This window comes from Gopherus evgoodei, chromosome 8 (assembly GCF_007399415.2).
Source record: "Gopherus evgoodei ecotype Sinaloan lineage chromosome 8, rGopEvg1_v1.p, whole genome shotgun sequence".
Classification (NCBI taxonomy): Eukaryota; Metazoa; Chordata; order Testudines; family Testudinidae; genus Gopherus; species Gopherus evgoodei.
The window spans coordinates 25926753-25940796 of NC_044329.1; the positions used below are offsets into that span (position 1 = coordinate 25926753).

The 14044-nt window shown below is 43.5% G+C and overlaps 2 protein-coding genes across 3 annotated transcripts in view; one reads left to right on the plus strand and one right to left on the minus strand.

The window, feature by feature from the left end:
- Positions 1-357: 357 nt before the first annotated feature.
- NUDCD2 (NudC domain containing 2) lies at positions 358-9557 on the minus strand. Its single transcript, XM_030571438.1, has 4 exons — positions 9285-9557; positions 6809-6857; positions 2495-2646; positions 358-1374 (listed from the first exon to the last, which is right to left on the minus strand). The coding sequence occupies exons 1-4, from the start codon at positions 9471-9473 to the stop codon at positions 1291-1293; spliced, it is 474 nt and encodes a 157-aa protein (XP_030427298.1). The 5' UTR covers positions 9474-9557; the 3' UTR covers positions 358-1290.
- Positions 9558-9758: 201 nt separating this feature from the next.
- HMMR (hyaluronan mediated motility receptor) overlaps positions 9759-14044 on the plus strand; it is a 28330-nt gene continuing 24044 nt past the window's right edge. For both annotated transcript variants that reach the window (XR_004001486.1, XM_030571435.1), the window contains exons 1-2: positions 9759-9853; positions 13186-13284. Coding sequence is in view for 1 of the 2 variants with exons in the window: in XM_030571435.1 (XP_030427295.1) it covers positions 9808-9853; positions 13186-13284 (145 nt within the window). In the remaining variant the exon portion in view is untranslated. The remainder of the gene's footprint in view (positions 9854-13185; positions 13285-14044) is intronic.

Consider the following 14044-nt stretch of genomic DNA (forward strand, 5'->3'; position numbering starts at 1 on the left):
TTCTTGCACCCTACACTCACTCCTTCCTCTGTACTCCCATAGCAGTTGATCAGCTGACACTCTTAATTAAGCCTGAGATTTTAATGGATTGGTGGCTGCTGGCAGATCACTGTTAATGGAGACCTCTATTCAGTTCATGCTGTGAATTCCAGGTCTATCTGTAAACATGCATAACAGTGCAAAGCATGATGCAGGCTTCTTACTCTTTTAGATAGGGAGATGATTTGGCTTTTGTAATAAAATGTTGGACATATATTCAGTCTTTGCTGGCTACATTAAGAATTAAAATAGGAAAGTCTTAGAATATATAACTTTTATATAAAGCACATAATATGAAGTAGTCAAGCACCAGCCAAAACCTGTAAGTAAAATTTATATTTTCTTAAATTCAAACTGTACACTAAGTGGGGACAATAGAAATGCATAACTGCACATTTATTTTCTTGCACAATGGTATGTAAGTCAACATTTTGTTCAGTGTTAGTCAGGAAGAGGTACAATATGGTAGCTCTCACACGGGAAGTTTTTTAAATTCTAAAAGAAAAGTTTTAAGTTCTAAGTACACAACATCCTACAGGCACCCTTTCAGAAACCAAAACCTCTTCTCCCACAAAGAATATGAAGTTATTATACTGTAAGTAGACCTACGAGTACTGAAACCCAGGCTTCAGCCTAAACCTTTTGACTTTCTGCTACCATGCTGTCTGTCCTTCAGCAACATTTGGCACAACACTAAAATGTCAAAACTTATTTTATGTATCTAAGAGTAATATTCCTGTTTCCACCACTGGGGTTTTAAGAATGAATTTACTAACACACATCAGAGGGCTGCTAACCAAATGAGAGCTACAAAAGTACATTTTTAAAATTTAGAAAAATACAGGTCTTTCAAATTTAAGGATAATGGTAAGTGGCTTGCCTGTAGGATTAATTCTCCACAAGATGATGAGTGCCTGACATTTATATAGCATTCTATAACTGTGCCTCTTTCACGTCACAGTGGAATATTTCCACAAATCCATACTGCTTTAAAACAGTCGACACCTTTAAAGTACATATATCATGTGTGCATATTTTTCATTAATATCAAAGTTAGCACACAATTAAAAATGAGCCTCTAGCTTTGCTGTTTGCCTTGATCCTACTGAAAAGAATCCTCTGTAAACTATCCACAGAGACAGTATTCGATACTCATTCTGTAGACAGGTGAAGTCTTTAGCAACGACATATTCCACTCCTTCAGTTTAACACAGAATTTTTCTCTGGTTCTTTGGAACACAGCTGAAAAGTTTATTTTTCAAGTTTGGAAAAGTCGGGTCCCCCTTTGCTGTAGTTCCCAGAAATTTCTGCCCCACTGAAGTCAAAGCCAGGATTCTGTACAGAGATAAAAGATTCATATAAAGGTTAGTATTCAATATATCACTATATAAATCTAAGTTTTTTAACATTCTCCTGAACTGATAAAAGCACACAACCTTCTGCTTGTTATGTTCCTGGGAATTGGCACAGCTGAAATTATCCAGGGAGAGTGAAAATTTTTTGCACACACACATCAGCAGTTACACACACAGAGATTGAGATTATGGTTGGTGGCTTGCCCAGCTACAAAAGTGAGTTTGCAGGCTCTTGCCATCCCAAGTTTAGGAGGCAGCTAGATTTCCATATCAAGAAAATCTTTTAAATGTTATTAGGGAGCAGGGTTAAATATTACAGCTGTTGACTTTTACAATGTCCCTTTAAATTGTTATCTGAAAGGGGAAGTTCCTGCAGTACTAGACAGCTCGTTTTTATAAAAATGCTGCTGTTTTTTGTTAAATAAATTGTGTTGATTCAGCACTTGCTAACTGTTAAACTATAGTAATTCAGCAGAGCTGTGGGAATAATGCCAATACACAAAGATGGTAAAGTGCTATAAGTAGTAGTCACAGTGCTGGGAAATAAGTTTAGCATGAAATCTACTCAAAATAGAGGAAGGAATTATTTGCCCAGTGAGTTTATTCTCCTTTGTCTTCAAAACAAAGTTTTGACTGTGTGTTCTGTATAAATATACTCAAGGAGACTTGATTTTGAAAAGTAAACTTTAAATACAGCTATGTAATCATTAAGAGAGAGACTGCCATATACAGGTCCTCTTTTAAGGCTCAATTCTCCTGCTGTTGGGTACCTGCAACTTTCACTGAAGTCAAATGCCAAGATTCTAAATGAACTATGCATTACTTTCCAAAACGAATACCTTCTTTAAATTCTAAAAGAAGAGTTTTAGGTTCTCTCAAATTACAGAATGGCATCCTACAGGCAAAGGTTGCTATCCTAATGAAGATTCAACCCATTAAGTGACAAATCAACCAGAATGGGTTAAAATAAAATAGTACAAATGGGTTAACTTTGTGTATCTCTGATGAATGTAAAAGAATTTTTCTCAGTTTCATGGCCATAACCTGTGCATAATATGTATAAATAGGACACAAACAGTAATCAGTGTCCTCTGACTTGCCTCTCTTTGGAATCTCTCCAGTGTAAGTTTCCTCTGCATCTGGTCCTGTACCCAAGGATCAGCGGCATACTCATTTTCTAACAGAGAGGTCCAACAATTTCCAGCATCTCTATTTGTCTTCATTAGAATAATACGTATCAATTTTCTGTCTTCTTCATAAGAAAAATAGAAATAATCATTGGACTTAGTGCTATACTCTTTTTCAGCCAAATTTAACAATATTTTAGTGAACTTTCTGGTGAAACTTCATTCTCAAAGGCTGTGCAAAAAGATATTTCATTCACTGAAAATGAAGACAAACTCAGACGTCCAGACCAATGTGCAATAAGAAAACTTGAAAACTAAGGAAAAGAAGATCCCTTTATTCGTATGTTTAGAACACTGTACATACATATTTCCTCCCTCCAAACTAAGTGGAACCTTTCTAGAGGGACTGACTGATGAGGAAAGATTAATTTAATTAAATATAGTAACTCCTCACTTAACATCCTCCAGGTTAACATTTCATTGTTACCTCACTGTTCTATTAGAGAACACGCTTGTTTAAAGTTGCGCAATGTTCCCTTATAACATTTGGCCACCTGCTTTGTCTACCGCTTGCAGGATTCTCTGGCAGAGCAGCTGGTTCTCATGGGAGCTCGGAACCATGGTGGGTCTAAACCCTACCCCCCCGGCCCCAAATCAGCTCCCCTCCACCTTACCGGTGCCTCCCCTCTCTCCCCTCCCCACATCTCCTGCCCCCTGCAATCAGCTGTCTTGCAGGAGGCTGGGGGGAAATGGGGAGGAGCAAGGACACAGCGTGCTCGTGGGGGGCGTGTAGCAGGAGCAGGCAGAGGCAGGTGGGGCCTTGGGGGAAGGTGTGGAATGAGGGTGGGCCTGGGGCAGAGCCGGGGTTGAGAACCCCCGGGCAAAGTCGGTACCTGTGCTTCTACCTGAGTAGCAAAGGGGGAAGCTGTTGCTGCTGCTACTCAAGGTGCTTCCTAGCCTAAGGTGGCACCTTCAGCCTCCTTGCCCACCTCACTGTCTGCAGAGGGCTGTGCCTGTGTTGGTAAGGCAGGGGCCCCTCCCAACTACTGTATGTTTGTAAACACACTCTACATACACACTACACTCCAGCAATTCATTATTGCTTTATAGCCCAACCACTGCCCTCCTTCCTGCTTGGGAACAGGATGCCAAGCCAAGTGCCTGCAGAAGCTCCGCCCGAGGCCACCAGCCACCTGCAAATGCTGCCTTGCTGTCTTGCGCCTGAATACACAACATTCCATTCGCTCTCCTCCGCCCCCCCCTTTTGCGGGAAGGGGGTAAGAACACAGGGTGAGAGCTGGCCCAAAGCAAGCTAATAGCGTTCCAGTCCCTGCTTCACCCTAGCAAGGGGGAGAAGCTGCCTAGAGATGCACAGAGCCTGGCCCTACTCCCATGAAAGTCTGAAATCCATGGGAGATTTGCCATTCATTTCAATGCCAACTGCTTCTCTCTGCCCCTGCATGCACACAGCAGGGAGGGGCACAGCCCTACAGCAGATGTTATTTTCCTCCTCTTACAACAGTCACAGCTATATTGGCTGCAGTGCTGCCCTGGTGCTGAGTGCCTGGTTACTATAGGAGGTACAGCAGGGACAGTTTTTCCAGAGCACCCTGGAAGAAGGCCTTTGTTCTTCCAGCAGGGCTCCTATGAAAGTAAGAACGTGCAATGAAACTGACTCCATAACTAGTCCTAGCCTAAACCTACAGGGCTTCCAGTAGGGGAACAGATTACCATGGAGAATGACATGGGTTTTCCAAATTCTCTCTCTTTCAATAGTTGATTGATGCTGCATGACCCCAACCCCTCCAGGCTGAAGGGAGCAAAGAGTAGCACATGCATGCACCGTCCAGAGGAGTATCACTCAGCATCATGAGTCAAAAACATCCAGCAAGTGATAGTGGAGTACCTAGCAATACCATTAGCAGTAAGCAAACCAGGAAAACCATTAGTCTGGGTAGTAAATTAGACATTAAGGCATTTTGATGCAAGCGAGCATGCGGTAGACATTGACATCGTTCTAGGTCTTACTCCGACCACTCTGAGAACAATACAGAGTAATGCCAACAAGATCAGGGCTAGTGCTCGGTGTGTAACATCACTTAGTGCTACTGCAATAAGTCGATCAAGAAGTAGTTTTCTGGAAAATAATGGAGTGTCTTCTTTCAGTGTGGACAGAGGACCAAAACTAAGTTTGCTAGTAATACAGGCTAAGGCAAAAAATTTGTATGACAATTTGAAGAGAGACCAAGGTGAAGGATCACAGACAGAGATGTGCATGGCAAATCAAGGATAGTTTGGTTCAAGAGACGCTTCCACCTGCATAACATCACAATGGCTGGTGAGGCAGCTAGGGCCGATGCTATAGCAGCTAAAAAATTCCTGGACTATCTCAAGAAAATAATTGAGGAAGGCGGCCATTCCCCTAAGCAAGTCTTCAATGTTGATGAAACAGGCCTCTACTGGAAGAGAATGCCTAAGCTGACTTACATTTCCCGAGAGAAGACAGCGCCTGGATTTAAAACAGCTAAAGACCACATAACCTTGCTTTTAGGTGGTAATGCTGCCATAGATATGAACATGAAACTGCTGACAGTATATCAATCCAAAACATCACGAGCTCGCAAAGGAACACCCTTCAGTCATTTGGAAATTCAATAAGAAGGCATGGATAACTGGAGCTATTTTTTCAGAATGGCTGATTCTCTATGCTGTCCCTGCATGGAAGGAATATTGTGCCAAGGAAAATCTTGATTTCAAGATTTTATTGCTTATTGATAATGCACCAACTCATCCAATCAGTCTGGACAACCTGTGCGAAAACATCAAAGTTGTCTTTCTGCCACCTAACACCACATCACGCATCCAAACTCATGGACCAAGGAGCCATTGCTGCATTTAAGGCGTATGACTTAGGCCGTAGTTTCAACCAGCTCATCAGAGGCACTGATGGGGAAGACAAACCTACAATTCAGGAATTTTGGCCTGACAAAAACATCCTCAAGTGCTTCAATAACATTGGTGAGTCCTGGGCCTAAGTTATTCAGGCATGCACGAATGGTGTGTGGGGGAAGTTGCGGTCTGAATGTTTCAATGACTTAAAAGGATTTAAAGATGTTGTCCCCACTATACTCGGCTTAGTCAAGAAAGCAGGTACTGATGAGGTGGAAGAAGCCAACTTCTGCTCACATAGAGAGAAGCTAAACGATGAAGATCTAATGCAACTAGAGGTGATGAGAGCAATGGAAGAAGAGGCCCAAGAAATTTGACTGCCAAATACCCTTCTGAAGCTTTCCAAATGATTGAAGCTGGCTTGCAAATCCTTAGTGATGATGATCCTGACAGGGAACGCAGCTCCAAAGTGATTAATAATGACTTGCTATAAAGAAAATTACCAAAAAAAAAAAAAAAAAAAAAAAAAAAAATAGCAAAACAACAATCTCTAAATGTGTTTTTACAAGTTGGGAAAGTTCAGCAAGAACAGCAGCCAGATGATCCACCCTCTTACTCGACCACCTCAACCAAGCTTCACAATCCTAAGTATAGTATTAAATTGCTTGTTAAAAATAGTTTAAAATTTATACTGTATGTGTATAGATGTCTTTTGTCTGGCAAAAAAATTTCCCTGGAACCTAAGGCTGCCCTCTTTACATTAATTCTTATGAGGAAATTGGATTTGCTTAAAGTTGTATTTTTCAGGAACATAACTAGAATATTAAGTGAGGAGTTACTGTATGTGCATCTTGGCTAAGGGAAAACAATGAAGCTGAGGTCATGGTAACAACTTTCAAAATGCTCAACACTAACAAGGGCAAGGAATTACTTTGGACAGCATACTGAGATATAGAAGTAATGGGATAAAATTAAGAAAAGGAAAATTTAGGCTGAATGTCAAAGGGGAAAAAAAACTGAACAGTCTCTCAGTGACGCCTGATTGCTCACGACTTTTACAACTAGGTGAATGGAACCAGCACTCCGAAGTATACTAATGGAACAATCCTGCATTGACAGGGAATGTACTAGATGACTTAACACAGTATTTTCCTTTCATCTCTAATTTCGATAATTCTCTCTAATTTCTATAACTCTCTCTAAAAAAACCAAAGACATCATTAGGCTGTTTTTGTATTGTGATCTAAAAACTGTATGTTTGAAAAAAGCAGATCATGACACAATTATAGTACACTCTGGTTCTTAAAAAGAAATGAAATCTAATGTGGAGAAAGATTTGAACATACACAGACATTTAACTGTCTTTCAAAATTTCATGTAAAAGAAGCAGATAGTTACCTAACGTCCATGTCCCTTCATCAGCTATTGTACAGTCAAAGAGTTTACCCTGAAAAAGACATTTACAAGGTTATGTAAAATGGAAGTCTCTCAAAATCTGATTGATACGGAATCTCAAAACATTACTCCCAGTTTATACAGAAGTTTGAAAACCTCCTATGGTTTAAAAAGTAACTATGGGCAACCTGGTACTGAAAAGCTCCAATGATTATTATACCTAAGAAAGTAAGTAAAAATAGTTATTAAAAATAATTGCTTAATACAATAAAAATACCTGTCACTGTTTCAGTATCTCCATTCAATGAAAGGGACTGTCTTTCTCAGTGGGGGGGTAGGGGATTCCCATTTTAATGTGACTTCCCATCAAGGTTCCAGTATGTCTGTAAAGTGCCATGCACACCTATGGCACAATATAAATAAATTATAATGATGCAAAGAATTGCTAATTACCAGCACCAATGGGAAAGCAAATGGGCTTTCCAATGAGAAAGGAAATAAAGTCAGAAAGTTTTGAAGTACTAAGATACATACACTGTAGGATTTGTCTTGCTTTTAACTACTGAAACAAAAACTTTTATACATATACCATAGAATTTGCACTGCAACAACTTTGAAAACTTTCTCATTTCTAATATTTTTTTATTAGAAAGCTGATTTTTTCATTCCTATGGATACTCTACAATTCATCATCATTAAATGTGTTTTACTGTTTGCTAATGAAATATATTCAAGAGAAAATTTGTAATACACTGTTTGTAATTAGACACAGTAACTAAAAATATTAAAGGGACAGTGCCAAGACAAAAATTTTTAAAAGTCATTACCTATGTTACCAATACATGATTTTTATTATTTATTTGTACAGCATTTTGTACTGAAGGGGAAATCTCAGGTCTCCATCTTCAAATGCTTAAATCAAATGAAGTCAATTGTGCTAATTTGAGGAGTGAAGGAGTAGACCCCCATGCTTTTATTTCTACTCCAAAAGAAGAAGTACTTGTGGCACCTTAGAAACTCAGTTCCACTTATGTTATCTCGTACTAGTAGAATACTACAGTTTTCATTTCAAGCACTGCAAGGAAGTATTGTAATTCCCTCAAAACTGTTTTAACTGTTTTTTGTTTTATTCAAAAATAGCAAAACCAAACAAGAAACATGCTAGCAGGTTTTGTAAAAAAGAAAAAAAAAATTAAGACCTTGGGCATAAAGTTACTTACTATCTCTCTTAAATGGAAAATAATCAACCTCATGGGTTGAGAAATGAGGCAATATTCTGAATTGTTTACAATGTTGCTGTAGCTGTGTCAGTCCCAGAACATAGAGAAACAAGGAGAGTGAGATAATATCTTTTAAGGGAACAATTTCTGTTAGTGAAAAGACAAACTTGCGAGCTTGCACAGGTCTAGACCAGAAGAACTGTGTACAGGGCTCTCGGGGCCCTGGCCTGCAGCTCTAAAGCCCTTTTCAGAATGCTGCCCTGCGAGCACGGCCCCGCGGAGGACTCAGGAGGAGCGGTGCAACTGCAGAGGCGATTTCCTCTTGAAAGAGCCATTTCCCTCTAGCTGGCGTTGAAGAAGAAAGCGCTGCTTCTCTCCAGCTCCTGGCTGCCCCTGCTTCTCCTGAGTCCTCTGGCTAGTGCTCACATTCCGAAAGCTGTTTTAGAGCTGCTGACCAGGGCCCTGCAGCCCCTAAAGCCTGTGCGTTCTGGGTGGCCTTGCCTGCCAGGAGTGGGGTGGTAGCTCCCAGAATCACGGCCATGGGGGCAAGGCTGCGCTGTTTGGCGCAACCTGCACACCCCCTGCACCAAACAGGAGTGCCCCAGGTAAGTGCTCTGCACCTCCTGCCTGCCCCAGCCCTGAGCCTCCTCCTGCACCCCCAGCCCTAAGCCCCTGGGGTAAGCCAGGGGCACTTCCCACCACAGTACAGTATACAATGCCTGTTGTATGCCTCCAAAAATTTTCCTTGGAAACCCCCAGTCCTCCTGCATTTACATTCCATCTTATGGGAAAATTTGATTCATTTAACATTGTTTCACTTAAAGTTGCATTTTTCAGGAACATAAGTACAACGTTAAGTGAGAAGTTACTGTATTGAATTTTAGAACAAACAGTTTTTAAATCTGCAGGAGCTACACCCCAACCACCAGAGACTCTATAGTCAAAGGAGACACCACGCAGAGGGCCACGTCAACGACACATGGGCCCTCAACCCCCCCCCCCCCCCGTCTAATACCACGGGGCTAGAAGCAGCGTCTCCCCCAAGGCTCCCCAGCAGTGCGAGCAAGGGCAGCAAGAGATTACACGTTCCCTCCTGCAGTAAGGACCAAGGGTCAGCGAGCCAGCGCCAGAGCAAACGCACGCCGCCGGGCTTGACTGTCTGCAACAACTGCTAGGGCCTCCCCCTCAGCTCTGCGGCCTAGGCCGGGCCCTGCCCCACTGGCAGCCTACTCGGCCAGCCTCCCCCTTCCCAGCGCTACCTTGAGCACCTCCTGGCCGCGCACGGCCAGCGCCAGGTGCCGGCTCTGCAGGTCGCACTGGATGTCCTTCCCCCGGGTGCCCGGCGGGACCTGCACCTCGATGAACACCTCCTCCAGCGTCTGGTACCAGCAGCCCCATGGAGTCGCGCAGGGCACCGCCCCGCTCCGCTCCTCAAAGGGACCCGACATTGGACTCAACGGGCCCCACACCGCTCAGCTCACGGTACACTTCTTCCTTCCGCTCCGAAAACAGCGCGGTGCGCATGCTCCATGGCAGGCACTGCAGTTTTTGCGCACGCGCCCTCCAGCCTCTTTTCCGCGCATGCGCTGGTATCGCTTGTTTCCCGTGGGATCTGGTGCGCATACTCTAGGCAGAGGCGGTGATTGGCTGGGTGGCCTACAGGCTCTCAGGCGGTGTTCTGTGATTGGCTGTCGGGGCGTGTTAAGAAGGCGGTTGGCAGTTTGAATCTGAAGCTGGTCCTGGCGAGCGTGAGTGGTAATTGGGGCTGAGCGCTGTGCAGCTATGGCTTTCCCCAAGGCCCCCCTCAAGCGCTTTAACGAGGCCACTGGTGAGCGTGCGTGGGGCACGCGCCCTGGGTAGCTTGAGGGCGGACCCGGCCGTGCTGTCGCTAGCCCTGGGCGTTTAGTGGCTCTTGCGGGGGAGGGTGCACCCAGCCCCCGTGGGAGTGGGAGGGTTAAGGGTGCTCTGTGGCCTTGCAGGGGAGGCGATTGGGGGCCGGGGCGGCTGGCCTTGATGATGTCCTTGAAGCCTCCCGTTAGGGCCTGGTACAGCTGCTTGGCTGGGCTGGTGCTCACTAGTCATAGCACCCGGCTGAGTGATGCTGAGTTAATCGTCCCTGAGGCACCCGTAGGCTCCCAGGCTTGCCTGCCTTTGTGCCTTGATTAACTAGCCTACTGCTAACTCCTGAAGGTTGGCGTTGGTGCAGCGCTGGAAGAAATGGATTGCCAAGCATCCAGGCGGGCAGCTGTCCATGGCCTCCAGCCCTTGATCAAAGGTTATTCTGGCTCTGCGCACGCTCAAACGTCTGTTCAAAGAGGTCTCAGGTCAACAATGCTATTCTCAAGGATCGGAGGGATAGCCGTGTTTGGATCAGTAAAAAGTGACAAAGAGTCCTGTGGTACCTTATAGACTAACAGACGTTTTGGAGCATAAGCTTTCATGAGCGAATACCCACTTCGTCAGACGTGTGTGGTGAAAATTTCCAGAGACAGGTATAAATATATGCAGGCAAGAATTAGTCTAGAGATAACAAGGTTAGCTCAACAAGGAAGGATGAGGCCCTCTTCTAGCAGTTGAGGTGTAAACACCAAGGGAGGAGAAACTGCTTTTGTAGTTGGCTAGCCAGTCAGTCTTTGTTTAATCCTGTGCTGATGGTGTCAAATTTGCAAATGAACTGAAGTTCAGCAGTTTCTCTTTGGAGTCTGGTCCTGAAGTTTTTCTGCTGCAGGATGGCCACCTTTAAATCTGCCATTGTGTGTCCAGGGAGGTTGAAGTGTTCTCCTACAGGTTTTTGTATATTGCCATTCCTAATATGTGACTTGTGTTCACTTTCCCTTTTACATAGGGATTGGCCAGTTTGTCCCTTTGCTATATACATTGGCCATTGCTGGCATATGATGGTATATATTACATTGGTGGACGTGCAGGTGAATGAACTGTAGATGTTGTGGCTGATCTGGTTAGGTTCCTGTGATGGTGTCGCTGGTGTAAATATGTGGACAGACTTGAATTTTTGTTACCACGAATACTGTCAGCAGACTTATTTCAGTAAGGTAGCAAGCTCATGCTTATGGATTAAAGGGCACCTCCTTACCCACATCCTCTGGACTGTGAGCGATGAAATTGCATGCATTGGAACCTGGCCTAACTGCTCAACTTTTTCTAGGGCTGCTCGGTTGTCTTCACTGGAATATAAATGACCTATTTATACCTGGTATAGAGTACTCAGAGTATGTCACCAGGGCGTTGGAGCAGAGCCTGGAGCTGGAGCGCGGAGCAGTGGAGCTGCAGGTTTTTGCCTGGAGTTGGAGCACAGCTCCAAAGCCTTGTATGTCACAAGCGTGCTTGACAGGGACTTCTGTAGTTGCACTGTAAATATTCTGTGGGTCACTGTCACTTGATGCACCGCAAGCTTCATCTTCCTTGACTGTGGCTTCCAGTCATTTGTGAAACTCTGAAAAGATGATGCTGCTTCTACTGAGCTTTGCTTGTGATCTTTCTAAACATATATGCTTTAATCTTGTTTCTGGGATAAATTCTATGGCAGTGGTCTCCAACGCGATGCCTGTGGGCACCATGGTGCCCTCCTAGTGCCCAGCAGGGGAGAGAAGCCATGGCCCCATGCCTGCTGGGGACAGAAAACTCTGCGGCTGCAGGATGAGGGCGCTGGTGTTCTCGGTCCCTTGCAGGCGTGGGGCTGCGGCTTAAGCCAGAGAGAAGCCATGGCCCTGCGCCTGCTGGGGACAGAGTACTCCAGGGCTGCAGGCTGCAGGTGCCAGTGTTCTCTGTTCTCCTGGCTTCTCTCTGCACTGCCCAGAACTAGCGCCAAAAAACCCCCCAAAACGTTCTGACTCTGCAGAATGGACGGAATGCCTCCCCGTAGCATGTGCTGCCCCAGGCATGTGCTTGCTACACTGGTGCAGTTGTCAGAAATGTTATAACATGGTCAAGAAGGTGGTCCAAACTATTGAAGAAATTTTATAACTTGTTTTTTGTTTAGATCATATCCCATCCAAGGACAGCAGTCCCTCCATCTCTTTTTGGCTTTTTAGTACTTGATGTCATGAAGCAGTAATGTGTTTTTACACTGAATATTACTGACTACAATTTTTCCATTCAACCAAAGGTCACTGTAGCTGTCCAATCTTCTTAGCGTGGAATCTCATTTCTTCTTGAAATGGAACTACAGATACAGGCCACCCCCTCACTAATAAAGGGGCACCTAATTAGATGGTTTGTTTGTTAATTAAAGCTTTAATACAAGATATAAAAAAACAAAGATTATATCCACAAAATCCTAACTGGTGACAGTTTAATATAGAGCTTTAAGAAATTGACTGTCTAAGAACTGCCTCTCAGAATAGGTATTAGTGATGGACTGCATTTATATACAGTCCCACCAAAATATACTTGGAGAGGTCAGAGGGTGGCAATTCATATCCATTCAATCCCTGACCTCAGTGTCAGTTAATCAGCCTTGGAAACTGAAACAAGCTGACAGACTCGCTTAAAGTAGCTTGCCATATTCTGAGACCACCGAGGACAGGATATTGCCAGCTGAAAGTGTAAGAGCAATGATGAATCCATGCCGGTGTGTTCTCCTATCTTTCTTGTTTCCCTTCAAAGACACTTTTGCAAGCAGTTTTTAAAAATTATGCACTTGGAAAAATGGCAGAGTTCAAATGCGCCTCCCTCTTAAAGTGGAAGGGACTACCTTTTGAAAGTTTGTGCCATTCAAAGTGCCAACAACAGTGCTGAAATAGGGCTGATCCAGTCTTAAAGGAACAAGATTGTCTTCTAATTGCTCCTGTGTTTCCAATAACTACTTGAATAGACTTTAATGCACTAATTTTAAGTCTTTCTGCGGTATTGAGTATAGACCACTAATCTAGTTTATGGTGGTGGTCCATACACAAACAGGTATGAATGCTCTGCTATGGGCATAACTTTACTGCAGGTATGATCTGCAGAATGCTTGGACAAGCAATGTCTGTCTGTCTTCTGCGCTTTTATTTGGATATCTCTTGTGCAGATTAAAAACTGAGAAATGTGGTATAGGTCTGGTGGCAATCAATCCATAAATATAACTCTCTCTCCTCTTTCAGATTCTCATAACTAGTGTTCTCTCCTGTGCTGAACATCTCATTCCCTCATTTCTAGCTTATGCCCCATCACCGGGGTCCTATGAAGTCAAATCTTCAGAGGCATTGAAGGGACCTGTGTCTTTTGACAAATCCCAACGCTTTAGAAAGCAGAAAGGTAAGTAGTCCTACAGCTTGACAAACTTGCAATTACAAAGTTTCAAAGGGCTTGCAATGCTGAAACTATCACCTGGTCTATACTTAAAAATTAGATCAACCTAGCTGCATTGTTCAGGGCTGCTGAATTTTGCATCCTAAGCATCATAGTAAGATCAACCTAACCCTGTGTAGATGCAGAATAATTTTTCTGTTGACCGAAGCTTCCACCTCTTGAAGAGGTGGATTAACTACATAGACAGAAAACTTCTTCCATCAGCACAGCTGTATCTCTCTTGCCGTTGTAGCGTAAACGTGACCTTGGTCCTGACACACTGCTGCTTCGGTTTGCTTTCTCAGTGCTTGAGATTATGGTCTGTACTTTGCTTTTGCTTCACGTTGGTTCATTAACCACCTGCTTCTATTTTAAAAGGCTGCCAGCAATTTGAAAAATATGCTTATCTGAATTTCCCTCCTCCAGTAATACTGCATTATTTTCATTGAAACATTGGACTTTTTTTCACTTCATGCATTCCATCCACCTACCTGCATAGTCAGTTTCTCCTTCACACTGCAACTGAGGAGCTACAGTAAGCTGTAAAGTGGCAATATTTCATTTCCTGAGTGTATATCTCAGGACGGGTGGTAAATTCAATAGAAACTGAATAGACTGTGAATTGATGGTGTCCATCTAATGTGCCAGGTATAGAAGATAGTTATAGTTTTATCAAACCTTCAGATTTGAGGTGGGCATTCTAACAAAGATCAAAGACTCTATCAAA

Excerpts from the sequence above, each read along its gene's own strand:
- NUDCD2 (XM_030571438.1), bottom strand. The coding sequence starts at position 9,473 with ATGTCGGGTCCCTTTGAGGAGCGGAGCGGGGCGGTGCCCTGCGCGACT. Across the intron at positions 6,858-9,284 it reads GCGGCCAGGAGGTGCTCAAG|GGTAAACTCTTTGACTGTAC; the intron begins GTAGCGCTGGGA and ends TGTCTTTTTCAG. Across the intron at positions 2,647-6,808 it reads TGAAGGGACATGGACGTTAG|AAGACAGAAAATTGATACGT; the intron begins GTAACTATCTGC and ends TTTCTTATGAAG.